This window comes from Mytilus edulis, chromosome 13, assembly GCF_963676685.1.
Source record: "Mytilus edulis chromosome 13, xbMytEdul2.2, whole genome shotgun sequence".
NCBI lineage: Eukaryota > Metazoa > Mollusca > Bivalvia > Mytilida > Mytilidae > Mytilus > Mytilus edulis.
This window is the reverse complement of record NC_092356.1, coordinates 12,707,245-12,722,632: the sequence shown is the minus strand read 5'-3', so window position 1 is coordinate 12,722,632 and position 15,388 is coordinate 12,707,245. Positions and strand designations below refer to the sequence as shown.

The 15,388-nt window shown below is 34.5% G+C and overlaps 1 protein-coding gene across 1 annotated transcript in view; it reads left to right on the top strand.

The window, feature by feature from the left end:
* The window catches only part of LOC139502275 (low-density lipoprotein receptor-related protein 6-like), a 39,401-nt gene extending 24,909 nt beyond the window's left edge, over positions 1-14,492 (top strand). Inside the window, exons 6-16 of the mRNA XM_071291706.1 lie at positions 9-204; positions 715-965; positions 1,846-1,986; positions 2,716-3,008; positions 6,083-6,309; positions 7,000-7,184; positions 8,108-8,311; positions 9,037-9,177; positions 9,953-10,167; positions 10,697-10,896; positions 12,866-14,492. Coding sequence (XP_071147807.1) covers positions 9-204; positions 715-965; positions 1,846-1,986; positions 2,716-3,008; positions 6,083-6,309; positions 7,000-7,184; positions 8,108-8,311; positions 9,037-9,177; positions 9,953-10,167; positions 10,697-10,896; positions 12,866-13,622 — 2,810 coding nt within the window. The 3' untranslated portion in view covers positions 13,623-14,492. The remainder of the gene's footprint in view (positions 1-8; positions 205-714; positions 966-1,845; positions 1,987-2,715; positions 3,009-6,082; positions 6,310-6,999; positions 7,185-8,107; positions 8,312-9,036; positions 9,178-9,952; positions 10,168-10,696; positions 10,897-12,865) is intronic.
* Positions 14,493-15,388: the final 896 nt, after the last annotated feature.

The following is a 15,388-nucleotide window of genomic DNA, read 5'->3' as shown; positions in this document are numbered from 1 at the left end:
GTTTTCAGGTCAGGAGAAGGTTATTGCCAACCATCTGATGCACTCTGACGGTATTGCAGTTGATTGGATTGGTCGTAATTTGTACTGGACAGACACAGGCACAGACAGAATAGAAGTCTCAAGACTAAATGGAACCTCTCGTAGAGTTTTGATAGCTGAAGATCTAGAAGAACCAAGGGCAATAACTCTTGATCCAATCTCTGGGTAGGTTTAATTAGTAAATTATTTACCATGAAAAATTAAAATTTATGTGATTTAAATATCAGGATTATGTCTGTTTATGAAATATTTTGCATGTCTTTGTAAATGTAGAGATGGGGTTGGATTGCCAATGAGACAACTAAGAATTATGTATCCTAGAAGATGATGAATTCCTTTTTGGGTAAAAATTGCATGAAATGCAATCAAAACCCTCATTGACCTTATGTTACTGACCTGATATATATATTGTGCATTTAGCATAACATATTTTATACATCCTATCCATGAACATTCCTAGAAATTTATCAATGATCAGAAATTCAAGTTACAAAATGATGTTATATTGACTAGGGTTTTAAGTTTCCCTATCAAAGGTCAATGTTTTTTTCTCCTTGCACTACGTCTTCCTCCACCAATAAAAGCTGGGCGCCAAAAATGGTGTTAAAACACCAACAATCAATCAAATAAATTACCTAACTGCAATCTCTATATAACATTTTTTTTCTGTTTCAGATACATGTACTGGACAGATTGGGGAAAGAAACCAAAAATAGAACGAGCTAACATGGATGGTTCTGGTCGGTTGGCTCTGGTTAACTCATCATTAGGTTGGCCTAATGGGATCGCAGTGGATCACGCTGAGATGAAGATATATTGGGGGGACGCTAGTTTTGATAAAATAGAAGTGGCCAATTATGACGGGACAGGGAGACGTGTATTAGTCAATAAAAATGTACCTCATTTGTTTGGATTTAGTTTGTTAGGTAAGTTCATGAGAAAAAAATTATGGTTCAATTGGTTATAGTTTTGTTTACACCAATATTTTTTCATACTTCTTCGTCTTATTATTTTACTAATAAGTAATGGTATAAAATCTTGCCAAATGACCTTAACATTTATCATGTCTATTTTTGGTGCATGACGACAAAATAAATGCTCATTTTCTTTATGAGGAACAAAAAATTGATTGACTAATTTTGAAATCGTTTGGACAAATTTCTAAATTTTTAACCAATTTGATCGTAACGGTAGTAGAAAATAAACTCATCATAGATACCAGGACTAAATTTAGTATATACGCCAGACGCGCGTTTCGTCTACAAAAGACTCATCAGTGACGCTCGAATCCAAAAAAGTTGAAAAGGACAAATGAAGTACGAAGTTGAAGAGCATTGAGAACCAAACGTCCTAAAAGTTTTGCCAAATACAGCTAAGGTGATCTATGCCTGAGGTAGAAAAGCCTTAGTATTTCAAAAAATTCAAAAATTTGTAAACAGTAAATTTATAAATATTACCAAATCAATGACAATTCATGTCAGCACAAAAAGTGCTGACTACTTGGCTTGTGATAAAATGACTGTTGGAAGACTGATGGTAAAGGAAATTTCTACCTTCAGTTATGTATTATTTGAGTATTTTTTCAAACAGTTTAAAATTGGTTTCAACAGGATGAAGGTTCTGACTGGAATAGTGCTTTTTAAAATAATCTATAGGGTAGACACTATAACTTAGGGGTGGTAAAGCAAGCCAAATTGAATTATATTATTTTTTTTTTTTTGTTGGGGCTGGAGGACCCAGTCACATATATATCTATATATGTCTTGTATTTGTGATTTTGTATCAATAAAAGAATTAACATTACAGGTGATTACATCTATTGGACCGATTGGCAGACACGGTCAATAGAACGTGTTGATAAACGGTCAGGCATTGATAGGAAGACCATTGTTGACCAACTATCAGATCTAATGGGACTGAAGGCAGTCAACCTAGTCAAAATTGAAGGTAACATCTTTTTCTAGATAGGATTTATATTCTTTTGATTTAGAACTTATCAAGTGCATTTATTATTGCTATTGTTGAGAAACATGACCCAAAAATGTGAGATAAAAGATTGCCGTTTTAGTAAAATCTTCATACAAATAATGCTATCAAAATTTAAGATGAAAGATTTGAAAACTGTTTGCTTATCTCTTCTTGTCGTAGTATTAACGATATTGAAAAACATAAATAACAAAGTTTTCTTTTCCATTTAGGGATTTAGGTTCTTTGAATCCTGTTGTCTATAAATTTAAAGGAAACAGAAGGCAACGTGTTTACAGATAAGCCTCTTCATTAGGTTTTAGATAATGTGTGTTTATTTGATTGCCAGGCCAAATATTTCATGATAATTTGTTAATCTAGGACTGTATTTTTGATAATTTGATTATCATATTTAAAGATTAATAAATGATTATATGATTATATTGTCAAATAATTTGTGAGGGGCCTCACAGATGTTCCAAACTTGTATACCTCATCAGTTTTAGTTAAAAATCACCAAGCTTGTCAGACCTTAGATATCAGATAAAAGCAACTACAGATCACTGGATTGCCTTTAACAATAAGCAAAACCCATTTATTTAAGACCAAAACATGACAAAATCTGAAACATTCAAAAAATCTTTTGTATGATCTTTTGTATGTTTTGCAATTTTATGTTTCAATAATATATTTTAATGATTTTAATTCTAGGCACCAACCCATGTGCTCACAACAATGGAGAATGCAGCCATCTTTGTCTAATTACCCCTAATAAATCAGTATGTGCTTGCCCAATGGGGCTAGAGCTCAGTGGTTACAGTAAGACATGTATTATACCCGAGGCCTTCCTTATATTCAGCGGGCAGCAGAACATCAAGAGACTATCGCTGGAATCCAATCACAGAATCCGACCAATCCCAATCCGAGGGATCAAGGAAGCTCCTATTGCCATAGATTACGATATTAATGACAATAGGATCTATTGGACAGACGCAACAGAGAGAGTATGAGCATTATTTTTCTTCAATGTGTTTTAAAATTAAGGCTGTTTTGTTATGAATTTTGCCTGTTGCAAATATGAATGTATGTGGGAATCAGAACCATTTTGTTTTACCTGCCAACAATAAAATAAGAAAAAGACAAATACTTCAATGTTCAAGCAATTTTGAGCTCACCTGGCCCAAAGGGCCAAGTGAGCTTTTCTCATCACTTGGCGCCCGGCATCTGTCGTCGTCGTCCGTCGTCATTAACTTCTACAAAAATCTTCTCCTCTGAAACTACTGGGCCAAATTTAACCAAACTTGGCCACAATCATCATTGAATGTTATTATAGATAAAGATAAACTGTAAACAGCAATAATGTTCAGCAAATAAATATCTACAAATAATTCAACATGACGAAAATGGTCAGTTGACCCCTTAAGGAGTTATTGTCCTTTATAGTCAGTTTTTAACAATTTTTCTTAATTTTTTGTTATCTTTTACAAAAATCGTTTCCTCTGAAACTACTAGGACAAATTTAACCAAACTTGTCCACAATCATTATTAAGGTATCTAGTTTTAAATATGTGTCCGATAACCCCGCCCGCGAACCAAGATGGCTTTCCATGGCTAAAAATAGTACATATGGTAAAATGCAGTTTTTGGCTCATATCTCTGAAACTGAAGCAGTTAAAGCAAATCTGACTACATAAAATTGTTCATTAGGTCAAGATCTGTCTGCTCTGAACTTTTCAGACCATTCAGGCAACCTGTTGTTGGGTTGCTGCCCCTGAATTTGTAATTTTAAGAAAATTTTGCAGCTTTTTATACGACCGCAAAAATTGAAAATTTTTTGGTCATATATTGATATCTCGTTGGCGTCGTCGTTGTCGTCGTCGTTGTCGTCGTCGTCCAAAGACATTTGGTTTTCGCACTCTAACTTTAGTAAAAGTAAATAGAAATCTATGAAATTTGAACACAAGGTTTATGATCATAAAAGGAAGGTTGGGATTGATTTTGGGTGTTTTGGTCCCAACAGTTTAGGAATGAGGGGCCAAAAAGGACCCAAATAAGCATTTTTCTTGGTTTTTGCACAATAACTTTAGTATAAGTTAATAGAAATCTATAAAATTTTAACACAAGGTTTATGACCACAAAAGGAAGGTTTGGGTTGATTTAGGGAGTTTTGGTCCCAACGAATTAGGGGCCAAAAGGGTCAACAATTAATCTTTGTTTGATTTCATCAAAAAATGAATTATTGGGGTTCTTAGATACGCTAAATCTAACCGTGTATTCAGATTCTTAATTTTTTGTCCTGTTTTCAAATTGGTCTACATTAAGGTCCAAAGGGTCCAAAATTAAACTTTGCTTGATTTTAACAAAAATTGAATTCGTGGAGTTCCTTGATATGCTGAATCTAAACATGTACTTAGATTTTTTATTATGGGCCCAGTTTTCAAGTTGGTCCAAATCGGGGTCCAAAATTATTATATTAAGTATTGTGCAATAGCAAGAAATTTCCAATTGCACAGTATTCCGCAATAGCAAGAAATCTTCAATTGCACAGTATTGTGCAATAGCAAGAAATTTTCAATTGCACAGTATTGTGCAATAGCAAGAAATCTTTAATTGCACAGTATTGCGCATTAGCAAGAAATATCTAATTGCACAATATTGCGCAATAGTAAGACATTTTCTCAATTGCACAGTTTTGCGCAAAAGCAAGAAATATTCACAGTATTGTCCCGTTTTCAAATTGGTCTACTTTAAGGTCCAAAGGGTCAAAAATTAAACTTTCACTATTTGTTTGATTTCAACAAAAAATTAATATATGGGGTTCTTCAATATGCTAAATCTAACCATGTATTTAGATTTTTAATATTTGGGCCCGGTTATCAAATTGGTCCACATTGAGGTCTAAAGGGTCTAAAATTGAACATTATTTGATTTCGTCAAAAATTGAATTCTTGGGGTTCTATAATATGCTGATTTGGGATATTGGACCATAATAGGTAAATGTCCAATTCAAAATTTAAAGTTTTTAAGTTTAAGTTCTTAGACCACATTCATTCTGTGTCAGAAACCTATGGTGTGTCAACTATTTAATCACAATCCAAATTCAGAGCTGTATCAAGCTTAAATGTTGTGTCCATACTTGCCCCAACTGTTCAGGGTTCGACCTCTGGGGTCGTATAAAGCTGCGCCCTGCGGAGCATCTGGTTGGTTATTATCTTGAATTTTATTATAGATAGAGATAAACTGTAAACAGCAAAATAAGATCTGAAAATAAGTCAACATGAACAAAATGGTCAATTGACCCCTTATGGAGTATAGCCCTTTATATTCAATTTTTAACAATTTTCATAAATTTTGTAAATTTTTGCAAAACATTTTCCACTAACTACTGGGACAAGTTCATTATAAATAGAGATAATTGTAAGCAGCAAAAATGTTCAGTTAAGTAAGATCTACAAACACATCACCATCACCAAAACACAATTTTGTCAAAAAAACGTATATGTGTCCTTAGTTTGATATGCACAGAGACCAAGGTGAGCGACACAGACTGTTTAGAGCCTCTAGTTTTAAGAAATCTTCACCCATTTAGTTGTGATACAAGTGTCTAAAATGCATGTCCAATAACTTGATGTCCGTACTTAAAAAATATGTGATTTTTTATTTCGATCAGAAGAAAAATAGAATCAAAAGGTGGAAATATTTATAGAAATCTCCTACCACCCTCCCTATTTTTATAACATGAAATTAATATGTAACTGTCGAATGAAATAGTTACAATTAATGTATTTCACTGTCGGGTGAAATAAATATACATACACTGTAGTTAACTATCTTCATAATTACAATTCATGTAATTAACTATTGAATGAAATAGTCATGTATTCAACTGTCGGATAAAATAAGTATACTTTTCATTCTAGGATGAAATACTATGTATTTTATAGTACTAAGATGAAAAAAATTTGTATTTTATAGTAAGATGAAAACAATATGTATTTTATAGTAAGATGAAAATAATACATATTTTATAGTAAGATGAAATAAATATGGATTTTAATATGTATTTTGTTCATTGCAGACAATAAGCCGAGCTTTTATGAATGGTAGTGCAGTAGAAAAGGTGATTCAGTATGGTCTAGAATATCCAGAGGACATGGTGGTAGATTGGGTGGCTAAAAATATCTATTGGGTAGATACTGGATCTAAGCGAATTGAAGTGGCTAGGACTGATGGTACATCTCGGAGAGTTATTGTATGGAAAGATCTACATCAGCCAAGAGCTTTAGCTATTGATCCAGCTAATGGGTATGTCGATTTTGTGTTTGGTTGACTTGAAATGATGTGGGGTACTAACTTTTGTTGGTATTCCGAAACTACTATTTTTTTTCTATCCGCTTGTGTTCACATTTGTCATGAGAATTGTTGCACATTGAAATATATGAAAGTCTCTTTTGGGCATGTTGGGTTTACAGAATAGAAAATAATTGGTTAACAAATATAGAAAAAGGCCTTAAGAAATTAAAGAATACCATGGGGATATTTGATTTCATAAGTGGAAAAAGAAGCCACAACTCCATTGCAGAAAAAAAAAGAAAAAGACAGCAGTATACAAAACACAACAAATATAACTAAAGGTTGAGCAACACAAACCCCAACAATAACCATAAAGGTCAGCCACTAAGGCAAATGACTGATTATAAATGACAAACTTACTGTTGACTTATTTGTTTTTGTGGATTGATGGAAAATGAACATTTGGTGGATATTTGATTTCTTGGTTTTGCAAATGTCTTCAGACAAGCCTATACTAAATTTGTATTTCATTGAATGTCTTAATTCATGTTTCACTATTTTCCCCGAAATCCATAAAAATTGGAATCCAAGGAATTATTATAAAGGATTGTAAAATATTTCAACCAGACTCAGTGGAGATGCAATTTTCCAGCAAGAATTATTCTGAAAATCCATGAAAACTTTTTACTTTCATTTTACAAGGCACATATACTGGACGGACTGGTCTGAACCAGCCAGGCTTGAGAGAGCAGCATTAGACGGAACAGGCAGACAGGTTGCTGTTGAGGATATAGGCAAAGTTCATGCTATAACTATAGATTTCACAGAGAAAAAGATCTTCTGGGCGAGTATTGACAAAGCCATGATTGAATCAGCAAACATTAATGGTATGCTTAAAAATTATGAGAAGAGATAAATAATTGTGTGCTGTTACAATGAAAACAAATACAGTTACGGATTAGTGCCAATTGATACGATATTCCCGTGCTTGCATTTCCTATCATGATTTTCTTGATAAAGGGATTGCTGCTCACAAGGAAGCTATTAAACCAAGAGTTCCAAATGGTGAAGTTGAAATCATCCCTTCGTAAATTTTACGGACGCCATCACGATTTGGTTGACCGTTATGGAATAACCGTTTCACAAATGATATCGGATATGTTCCTTACGTCGTAACTACAATCCACTTCCCTTTCATGAATGTGACCTACCGGACGGGTGCCACATGTGAAGCAGGATCTGCTTACCCTTCCGGAGCACCTGAGATCACCCCTAGTTTTTGGTGGGGTTCGTGTTGTTTATTCTTAAGTTTTTTATGTTGTGTACTATTGTTTGTCTGTTTGTGTTTTTCATTTTAAGCCATGGCGTTGTCAGTTTATTTTAGATATATGAGTTTGACTGTCCATTTCTTATCTTTCGTCCCTCTTTTAGAATAGAGGACCCTTTTTTGAAAAAAGTATATATTTTTTTTTCAATCATATGAAAACCAGTTTTTTGGGCTAGTTTTGAAGGCGAATTACACATATGTAATTGGAAAAGGAAAAAAGATCATAACAGAAAAGTTTAATAAAAAGAAAACAATTATCACAAAAAAACAATTTTACAAAAAAGAAACAATTAACGCAAGAATTTAATTGGGAAAGGTTTTCATGTATATCCTACACAATGGTCTTTAGCTGACAATTATGATGGAGTCTGAATGTGTAACCTTAAAACAGGTAAATTTTAGACCCCACTAACCATGAAAACTGATAACATGAGGAAAGATCTTCACAGAAATATTCCAAACATTTTTCTGGTCTCTTTTTAGGTACTAACAGAACTCAGATTATTACAAACCAGGTACCCAAACCCATGGGTTTAACACTGTACAAGGACTTCATATTCTGGGTTGACTGGGAGCAGAAGACGGTAGAGAAAGCAAACAAGACCAATGGAAATAATCGTACCACACTTAGAGATCACATGGGTGTTGTCATGGATATATTGGTCTATCATTCTTCAAGACAAGCAGGTATGGAAAATATTAGTGGAGAAAGCTGAAATACTGTGGTTTATGTTGAAGTGTGTGATTATTTTATGATTATTGGGAACTAGGTTTCTTGTCATTAATCACAATTTACCAAGCATGACTAATGTAAATTCAGAAATTATTGCAATCTTTTTATTATTGGGGAAAAAATGCCACAGGGTTATAATTGCAATAATTTAAACTTAAATTTTGAAAACTTTTATATAAATTCAATAGGATTTTTCTCAACATTGCAAACATTATAATCACATTTAAGTAAAAAATGACAAAATCGCAATAATAAATGCACAGTAAATTGCACTTCTGAATTTACAGTAAATTGCAATTGTTAGTAGATATAAGAAGACGAGATATAAGTGCCAATGAGATAACACTCCATCCTAGTCGAATTTGTAAAAGTTAACCACTATAGGTCATAGAATGGCCTTCAACATGGAGTCTTGTCTCGCACACAGTACAGCAAGCTATAAAAGGCCCCAAAAATGACTAGTGTAAAACCATTCAAACAGGAAAACCAACAGTATAATCTATATAACAAACAAGAAATGAGAAACACTTATGAACCACATCAATGTTTTAAGAAGAACACATTTAAATGCTTGTTGTACCTTTGTCGCACACTTATCACAGCAATTTATTATAGATATTTGCTCAGAATTTAGTTACTTGTTGCAGTAATAACTGTTTTCAAACACTTTGTTTTATAGGAACCAACAGTTGCCATGACAAAAATGGAGGATGTTCCCACTTGTGTTTTGCACATCCTATAGAAGATAGTAAAAATCTGAGTCATCACTGTGCTTGTCCTACTCATTATAAATTAAATGCTGATAACAAAACATGCTCAGGTAGGTACATTATAAAGAAGATGATGATGGAAGGCTGCTTGCCCAATGGCAAATTAATATGCATATTCAGGACGAAAACATATTCATGTGGTATGTGTTGTACCAGACCAAAGCTCTTGAGCCGGATATTAATGTGCTAGTTCACAGTCAGAAGGAAGACAAGTTGCCTTACCCGGACATATTATTCTGACTTCTAGATGACCAGTCTTTGCTCTTGCTCATTAATGCTGCATGCTTAGCGGAGAAGTAGCAGATACTAATTCTATAGTCCTTGGTTTGACCCTGCTGCTGCTTGAAACCTACAACCCCCCCCAACTTCAGACGAACACGCTACAACGAGAACACTGAGGCATAAATAAGAACATACAAAAATCTTAATCATCAGTTTTCTTGTCGATCATTGAAAACAAAGTGTTGACTGAAGAATGTGTTTGAATTTGCTGTTTCTGAATCTAATGCGTTCTTGATAATATTTTCAAAAGTGTACATCAAAACATGTGATTTGTTACAAATGTCCTAAACAATTGAAATGTGACATTATTTTCTTTTCAGATATGAAAAATAAAATTACCCATAGTACTTTAGAATCTGAAACAACCAATTGGTAATATTCCTTTGCCACCCCTGCAGATATTCGAAATTTATGGTGAATAATCTCAAGGAATTTCATAAATCTGAAGAATTGCTCACTATATACCTCCAACCTAATACAGATTTTGAATGCATTAAGATTTCAACATAATAGCATTTATTTCACCATTTGTTTCTATTTCAGCTCCAAAGACTTTTCTTCTGTTTAGCCAGAAAAAAGTGATTAGTCGTTTAGTGATTGATAACGATGATGTTGACCCACAGACCCCAGAAGTAGTGTTACCTATTCCTCATTTAAAAAATGTGAAAGGACTAGACTACGATCCAGTCGATCATTATATATACTGGATAGAAAGGAAACAAAACAATATAAAAAGGTCAACCGATAACGGTACCAATGTAAGTATATATAGATGTTCATTAATACAACTATCCTCAGCAGACCAAAAAAAAAAAGAGAAACGAGAAATACTTACCAACCGCATCATGATCAACAAACGGCAACTACTGAATATCAGCTATAAAAGGACCAGAAATGTGAAATAGTACAATTCAACCGAGACACAAATAGAACTTATGTAATAATCCTAACTTTTTAAGTGGTAGAGGGTTTGATCCTAAGCTGATTCGCAAACCAAGGACTTGAAATTTGTCATTTTCAGCTTCTATATATGCTAAAAATTGCTTGCTGCATTTAATAGTACAGCTTATAGTCAGAACAAAGTTTGCCACTATACTCATGAGAACCTTGTGAACAAACAAGATAAATATTTGGCTCAGCCTTGAGCTCCGAGTCTTGTACAAAGCAGTATTCATATTTCACATTGACATGTCCTGATATTCATATGATATCTTGTTGTTAAAAACAAATTCATATAATCATCAACATTCGAAGCTATTTTTAAACGTTGTATATTTTATTTTCCAGGTACAAGTGATAGTCCGTAATGATAATGAGGCTTACAAGCCGTATGACATGGCCATCGATCCATACTCCAGGGTTATATACTGGACCGATGCTAAGAGAAATGTTATAAACATCACACGGCTAGATGGTACATCGCTTGGTGTGGTCATAGAAGGAGAGAAGGAGAAACCAAGATCTATTGTGCTTAATCCACTCAAAGGGTAATTTTGTCAAATTTCAAGAAGATGGTCCTTGGGAAGGGGGATATTGTACACAAGATAAATTGATTGTGTTTAAGGCTTCTTTCCGCACACTGTCACTCCGCTAAATCACGGCAGCCAGTTTCTATTAACAGAGTAAACCAATGTACCAGGAGAAATTCACTGACATTCAGCAGGAAAACTGACAATCCTGGTCAATTAAGATAGTATTTAAACACACCTTGCAGCCAGTTGTGTTGGAACTCTTTCCCCACAGTTGATAGGGCAGCTAATGATCACTGCAGTTGAACTTCTCACTTGCATTTTAGGCCCTAAAGAACTTGAGACAAAAATCCTGGAAAGAAAAAAGTATCAAAGAATTTAAGACAATTGCATTTGAAAAAAAAATATGTGGGTGTTATCATGGTCATCAAGAAGACTTCACCCCCCCCCCCCTAAAAAAACGGGACACTGAAGGTCAACTTTGTAAAACATGATACTAACATTTATTTATGAAAAAAATAATGATATCAATGAATGACAATACTAGTTTATTGTTGTTAAAATCTAGTAAATCCATTAAGATTACACTAAACAATATAAAAACAATACTAAGGGGTACAAACTCCAAACAGAGTGGGTCGGAGGCTATGTGTACATCACCTGTCATGCCATGTTAATCCACCTTTATTCAAAATGGCACAGTAGACAAGAAGACACAATCAATAAAGTACAGATCAACTATTCTGGTATTGAAGAAAAGAGTGGAAAATAAAGGCAACAGTAGTATACCGCTGTTCAAAACTCGTAAATCTATGGACAAAAAACAAAATCGGGGTAACAAACTAAAACTGAGGGAAACGCAGTAAATATAAGAGAACAACGACACAACATTAAAATGTAACACACACAGAAACGGACTAAGCATTAGACAAAATCCGATGAGAATAACAAATATAACATCAAAACCAAATACATGAATTTGGGATAGAAAAGTGTTATAGTAATGTGAATTCACACTCAAATATAAGAGAAAACAAACGACACAACGGAAACACAACGTAAAAATGTTACACACACAGAAACGAACTATGATATAACATTGACCATTTTCCTGACTTGGTACAGGACATTTTTAAAGAAAAAAATGGTGGGTTTAACCTGGTTTTGTGGCATGCCAAACCTCGCACTTTAATGGCAATGTTAAATATAACATTAAATTGACAACATAATATTACAGGACTACAATACAAATAACTAGCTAGGAGAACGTATAGGCAAAGAAACACATGATTAATGAATGACAAAAGGCATAAGGTTTAAAATGCAATACGTCAAAGACGCGCCCGTCCACACAAGACTTACCAGTGACGCCCAGATATAAAAGTTTGAAAGTCAAAAAAAGTACAAAGTTGTACAGCACTGAGGATCAAAAGTTGAAAAAGGTTGTGCACAATACGGCTAGGGTTTTCTGCTTGACGTGATAAGAAACACATTTCTCTAATTATCTGTGCTATTTCAAAATTTCTTGAGCGGTGTGAGAAAAAATATTTCTCATTGCTGGTGAAATATCTGTTTTCAGCAAATGATTAATCGAAATTTAATTACATTTATGACGTTAAATTTTCTTTGATTTTTTCTGAATTTTCTATTGTGGTGTCTTGAAAAACAGTTAACATGCCTGATAACGCCACATATACAAAACTACAAATTTCTGCAAATCAGTGAAAAGGAAGGATAAAAATCATTAGAGAACCAGATTCCACCACTATAAATTGTGTTACAATATTTCTGCACTTGAGACCGTTAAATTTAAATATTTGAAAAGCTTGACAAGCCTCGCTTTAGATATCGATATAGAAATTGAACTGTATTTAGTGGAGAAATATGGTAACACACTTGTTGCAGTGATGGAATCTATATTTCTCTTGGGAGTTGAGACACACACACACTCTATATTGTTCAATGTTATTTTATTTATATTTTGCAGACACATGTATTGGGTGAACATGGTACAGCCTCCAACAATTGATAGAGCAGCCATGGATGGCAAAGAAAGAATGACATTGTTTTCCAAAGCTTTAGGAAAACCTGGTCCACTGGCAGTGGATGTACAGAACTCTAGATTATATTGGGCAGATGGAAATCTCAATCGAATCGAATGTTCCGACCTTTCGGGTGGCAACAGGAAAGTTTTAGTTGATGGTCAGATTACTAGTCCCAAAGGAATGGCCGTTCTTGGCAAATATTTGTACTGGATTGACAGGGATCATATGCTGATGTCCAGGGCGGACAAATTAAACGGGAAGGACCGTACTTACATCCAAGGTCGCTTGAAGGGCCTTAGTGACCTTCATGTTGCATTGAACGTGTTGCCAACGCATATGGAACATCCGTGTGCACATAACAATGGAGGTTGTTCACATATCTGTGTTGCTAAGGGAGACGGCAGTTCGCGTTGTGCTTGTCCGACTTATTTAGACCTAAAAGACGACTTGAAAATGTGTGCCGATCCTCCTACCTGTTCTCCTGATCAGTTCGCTTGTCTGAGTGGAGATATACATTGTATTCCACGTACTTGGCGCTGTGACAAAGTTGAGGAATGTCAAGATGCATCTGACGAATTGAATTGTCCCATTTGTCATGCTGATCAGTTTCGTTGTAACGATAATCATTGTATCGATCAGAGTTCTGTTTGTGACGGGACGCCGCAGTGTCATGATTATAGTGACGAGGAGCACTGTTGATTGGAGGGCGATTTATTCTCCTTATGTTTATGTATATAACCAATACTTACCTAGTACTTATACTGAAAAGACCAAATGTCCGTAAAATTCTCTATATATCCAATTAATCAGGTCAAAACCCCGAGTTATGTCGTCATCAATATCTAATCATAATTTCTGATATGAATAAGTATCCAGTGGTTGATAAATCAGAAAATTTCATATTTGTACATATATGGTTCACAGATAACTTAAAAATGGCGCATTATCCAATTGGTCGCATATGCACGCGTAATAAAGAACTACTTTCCTCCCCGCACACCCTCCCAACATCGGATGTTAAATTTTCAACTGTATTGCTCTTTCACTATATAGCTTCAGTTACTTAAAATTTTTATATTTCAGTGCTTCGTGTCAATTTTTTTTTTGTTACTTTCTTTTGTGCCTCGTATCAAACTTTTGAGTTGAGCCAAATGCAACTGATTTTTTTTTCAGTTTATTGTAATGTTGTCCGGTTACACCAGCCGGTGGGGTTGTGCGAGTCACACTCTGTACATGTGTCTGTCCCAGGTCAGGAACCTGTAGTTCAGTGGTTTTCGCTGGTTCATGTCTGTCATATTTTGTTCGTAAATTGTTTTTGATAAAACAGGCTGTTTTTTTTAATTCGTTTGCATTGTTTCACATTTTTCATGTCGGGGAGGGGGGCTTTATTACCGACTATACGGTTTGGGTTTTTCTCATTGTTGAAGGCCATAAACGGTGGCGTCGTATAGCTTATTAAAAGGAATGATTTTAACCTTGATATAGATAGTTGTCAGGCTCATTGGCATTCAAATCACATATTGATGTCCTCTATTTTACGTATAATAAAATTAAAAACACTTTCAACAAGTAGAGAAGTAATGTGTACAGAAAACAACTAGCAATCAAACAAAATCTTACCGTTACAACTTTCTGTTTGACCTTGTTTGACTGTGACCTCTATGGTCACTGATGTCACTGACTTCTGTTCGTATTTCGAATGCAACTCCCTAGTCACTTTGGTTGTTGACTGCATGCACTCAAACGAATTAAAAATAGATCATCAAACAGTTGACATATATCGTATTAAATAGGAAACGGTATCATATGACAAATTAGGCAATTAGGTGTTTGAGGGCAAAACAATACAAGAAAACAATTAGATAATCTATATTTTGTTATTTTTATCCATTTCCCACTTTTTCATAGATCCTAGCCCTTTATTAAACCTCTTTCCCACATATCAACCTTTTTCATTCACTATATCCTACATCTTCGTGTTAAACCCCCTATAGCCAAGATACCAAGAGAGTGCGAACTCTCTCTCCCTCTTTTCAGTGATCTCGTTCTTCTCCTGCAGCATTTCTGATTCTTGAACGGTAAATGTCTATTGTCATATTCGTACTTCAACATATGTAATGCCAAATGGTCAACGACATTGAATTTGTATTAAAACAAAGAGCAAAGCAAACGATTTTGTTAATTTGAATCTTTTTTATCACTCAGAAGCCAATGAATCACATTTATTAGGAAGCTAAGGGGCATAACTCTAGGTAAGGTCGATTTATTTTTTCGCCTGTATTTGCTAGTCTATGGGATCATGGTCATATTTATGAAGAAGGTACTGTACTTATCACCCGGAAACAGATAATTTTTTAGATAACTCAGGGGCATAACTCTTGACCACATTACTAGTATAAAGGATATTAACGTTTAGTTTAGGTGGGTCTCATTATGGACGTCAAGTTGGTTACTTATTCCCTATT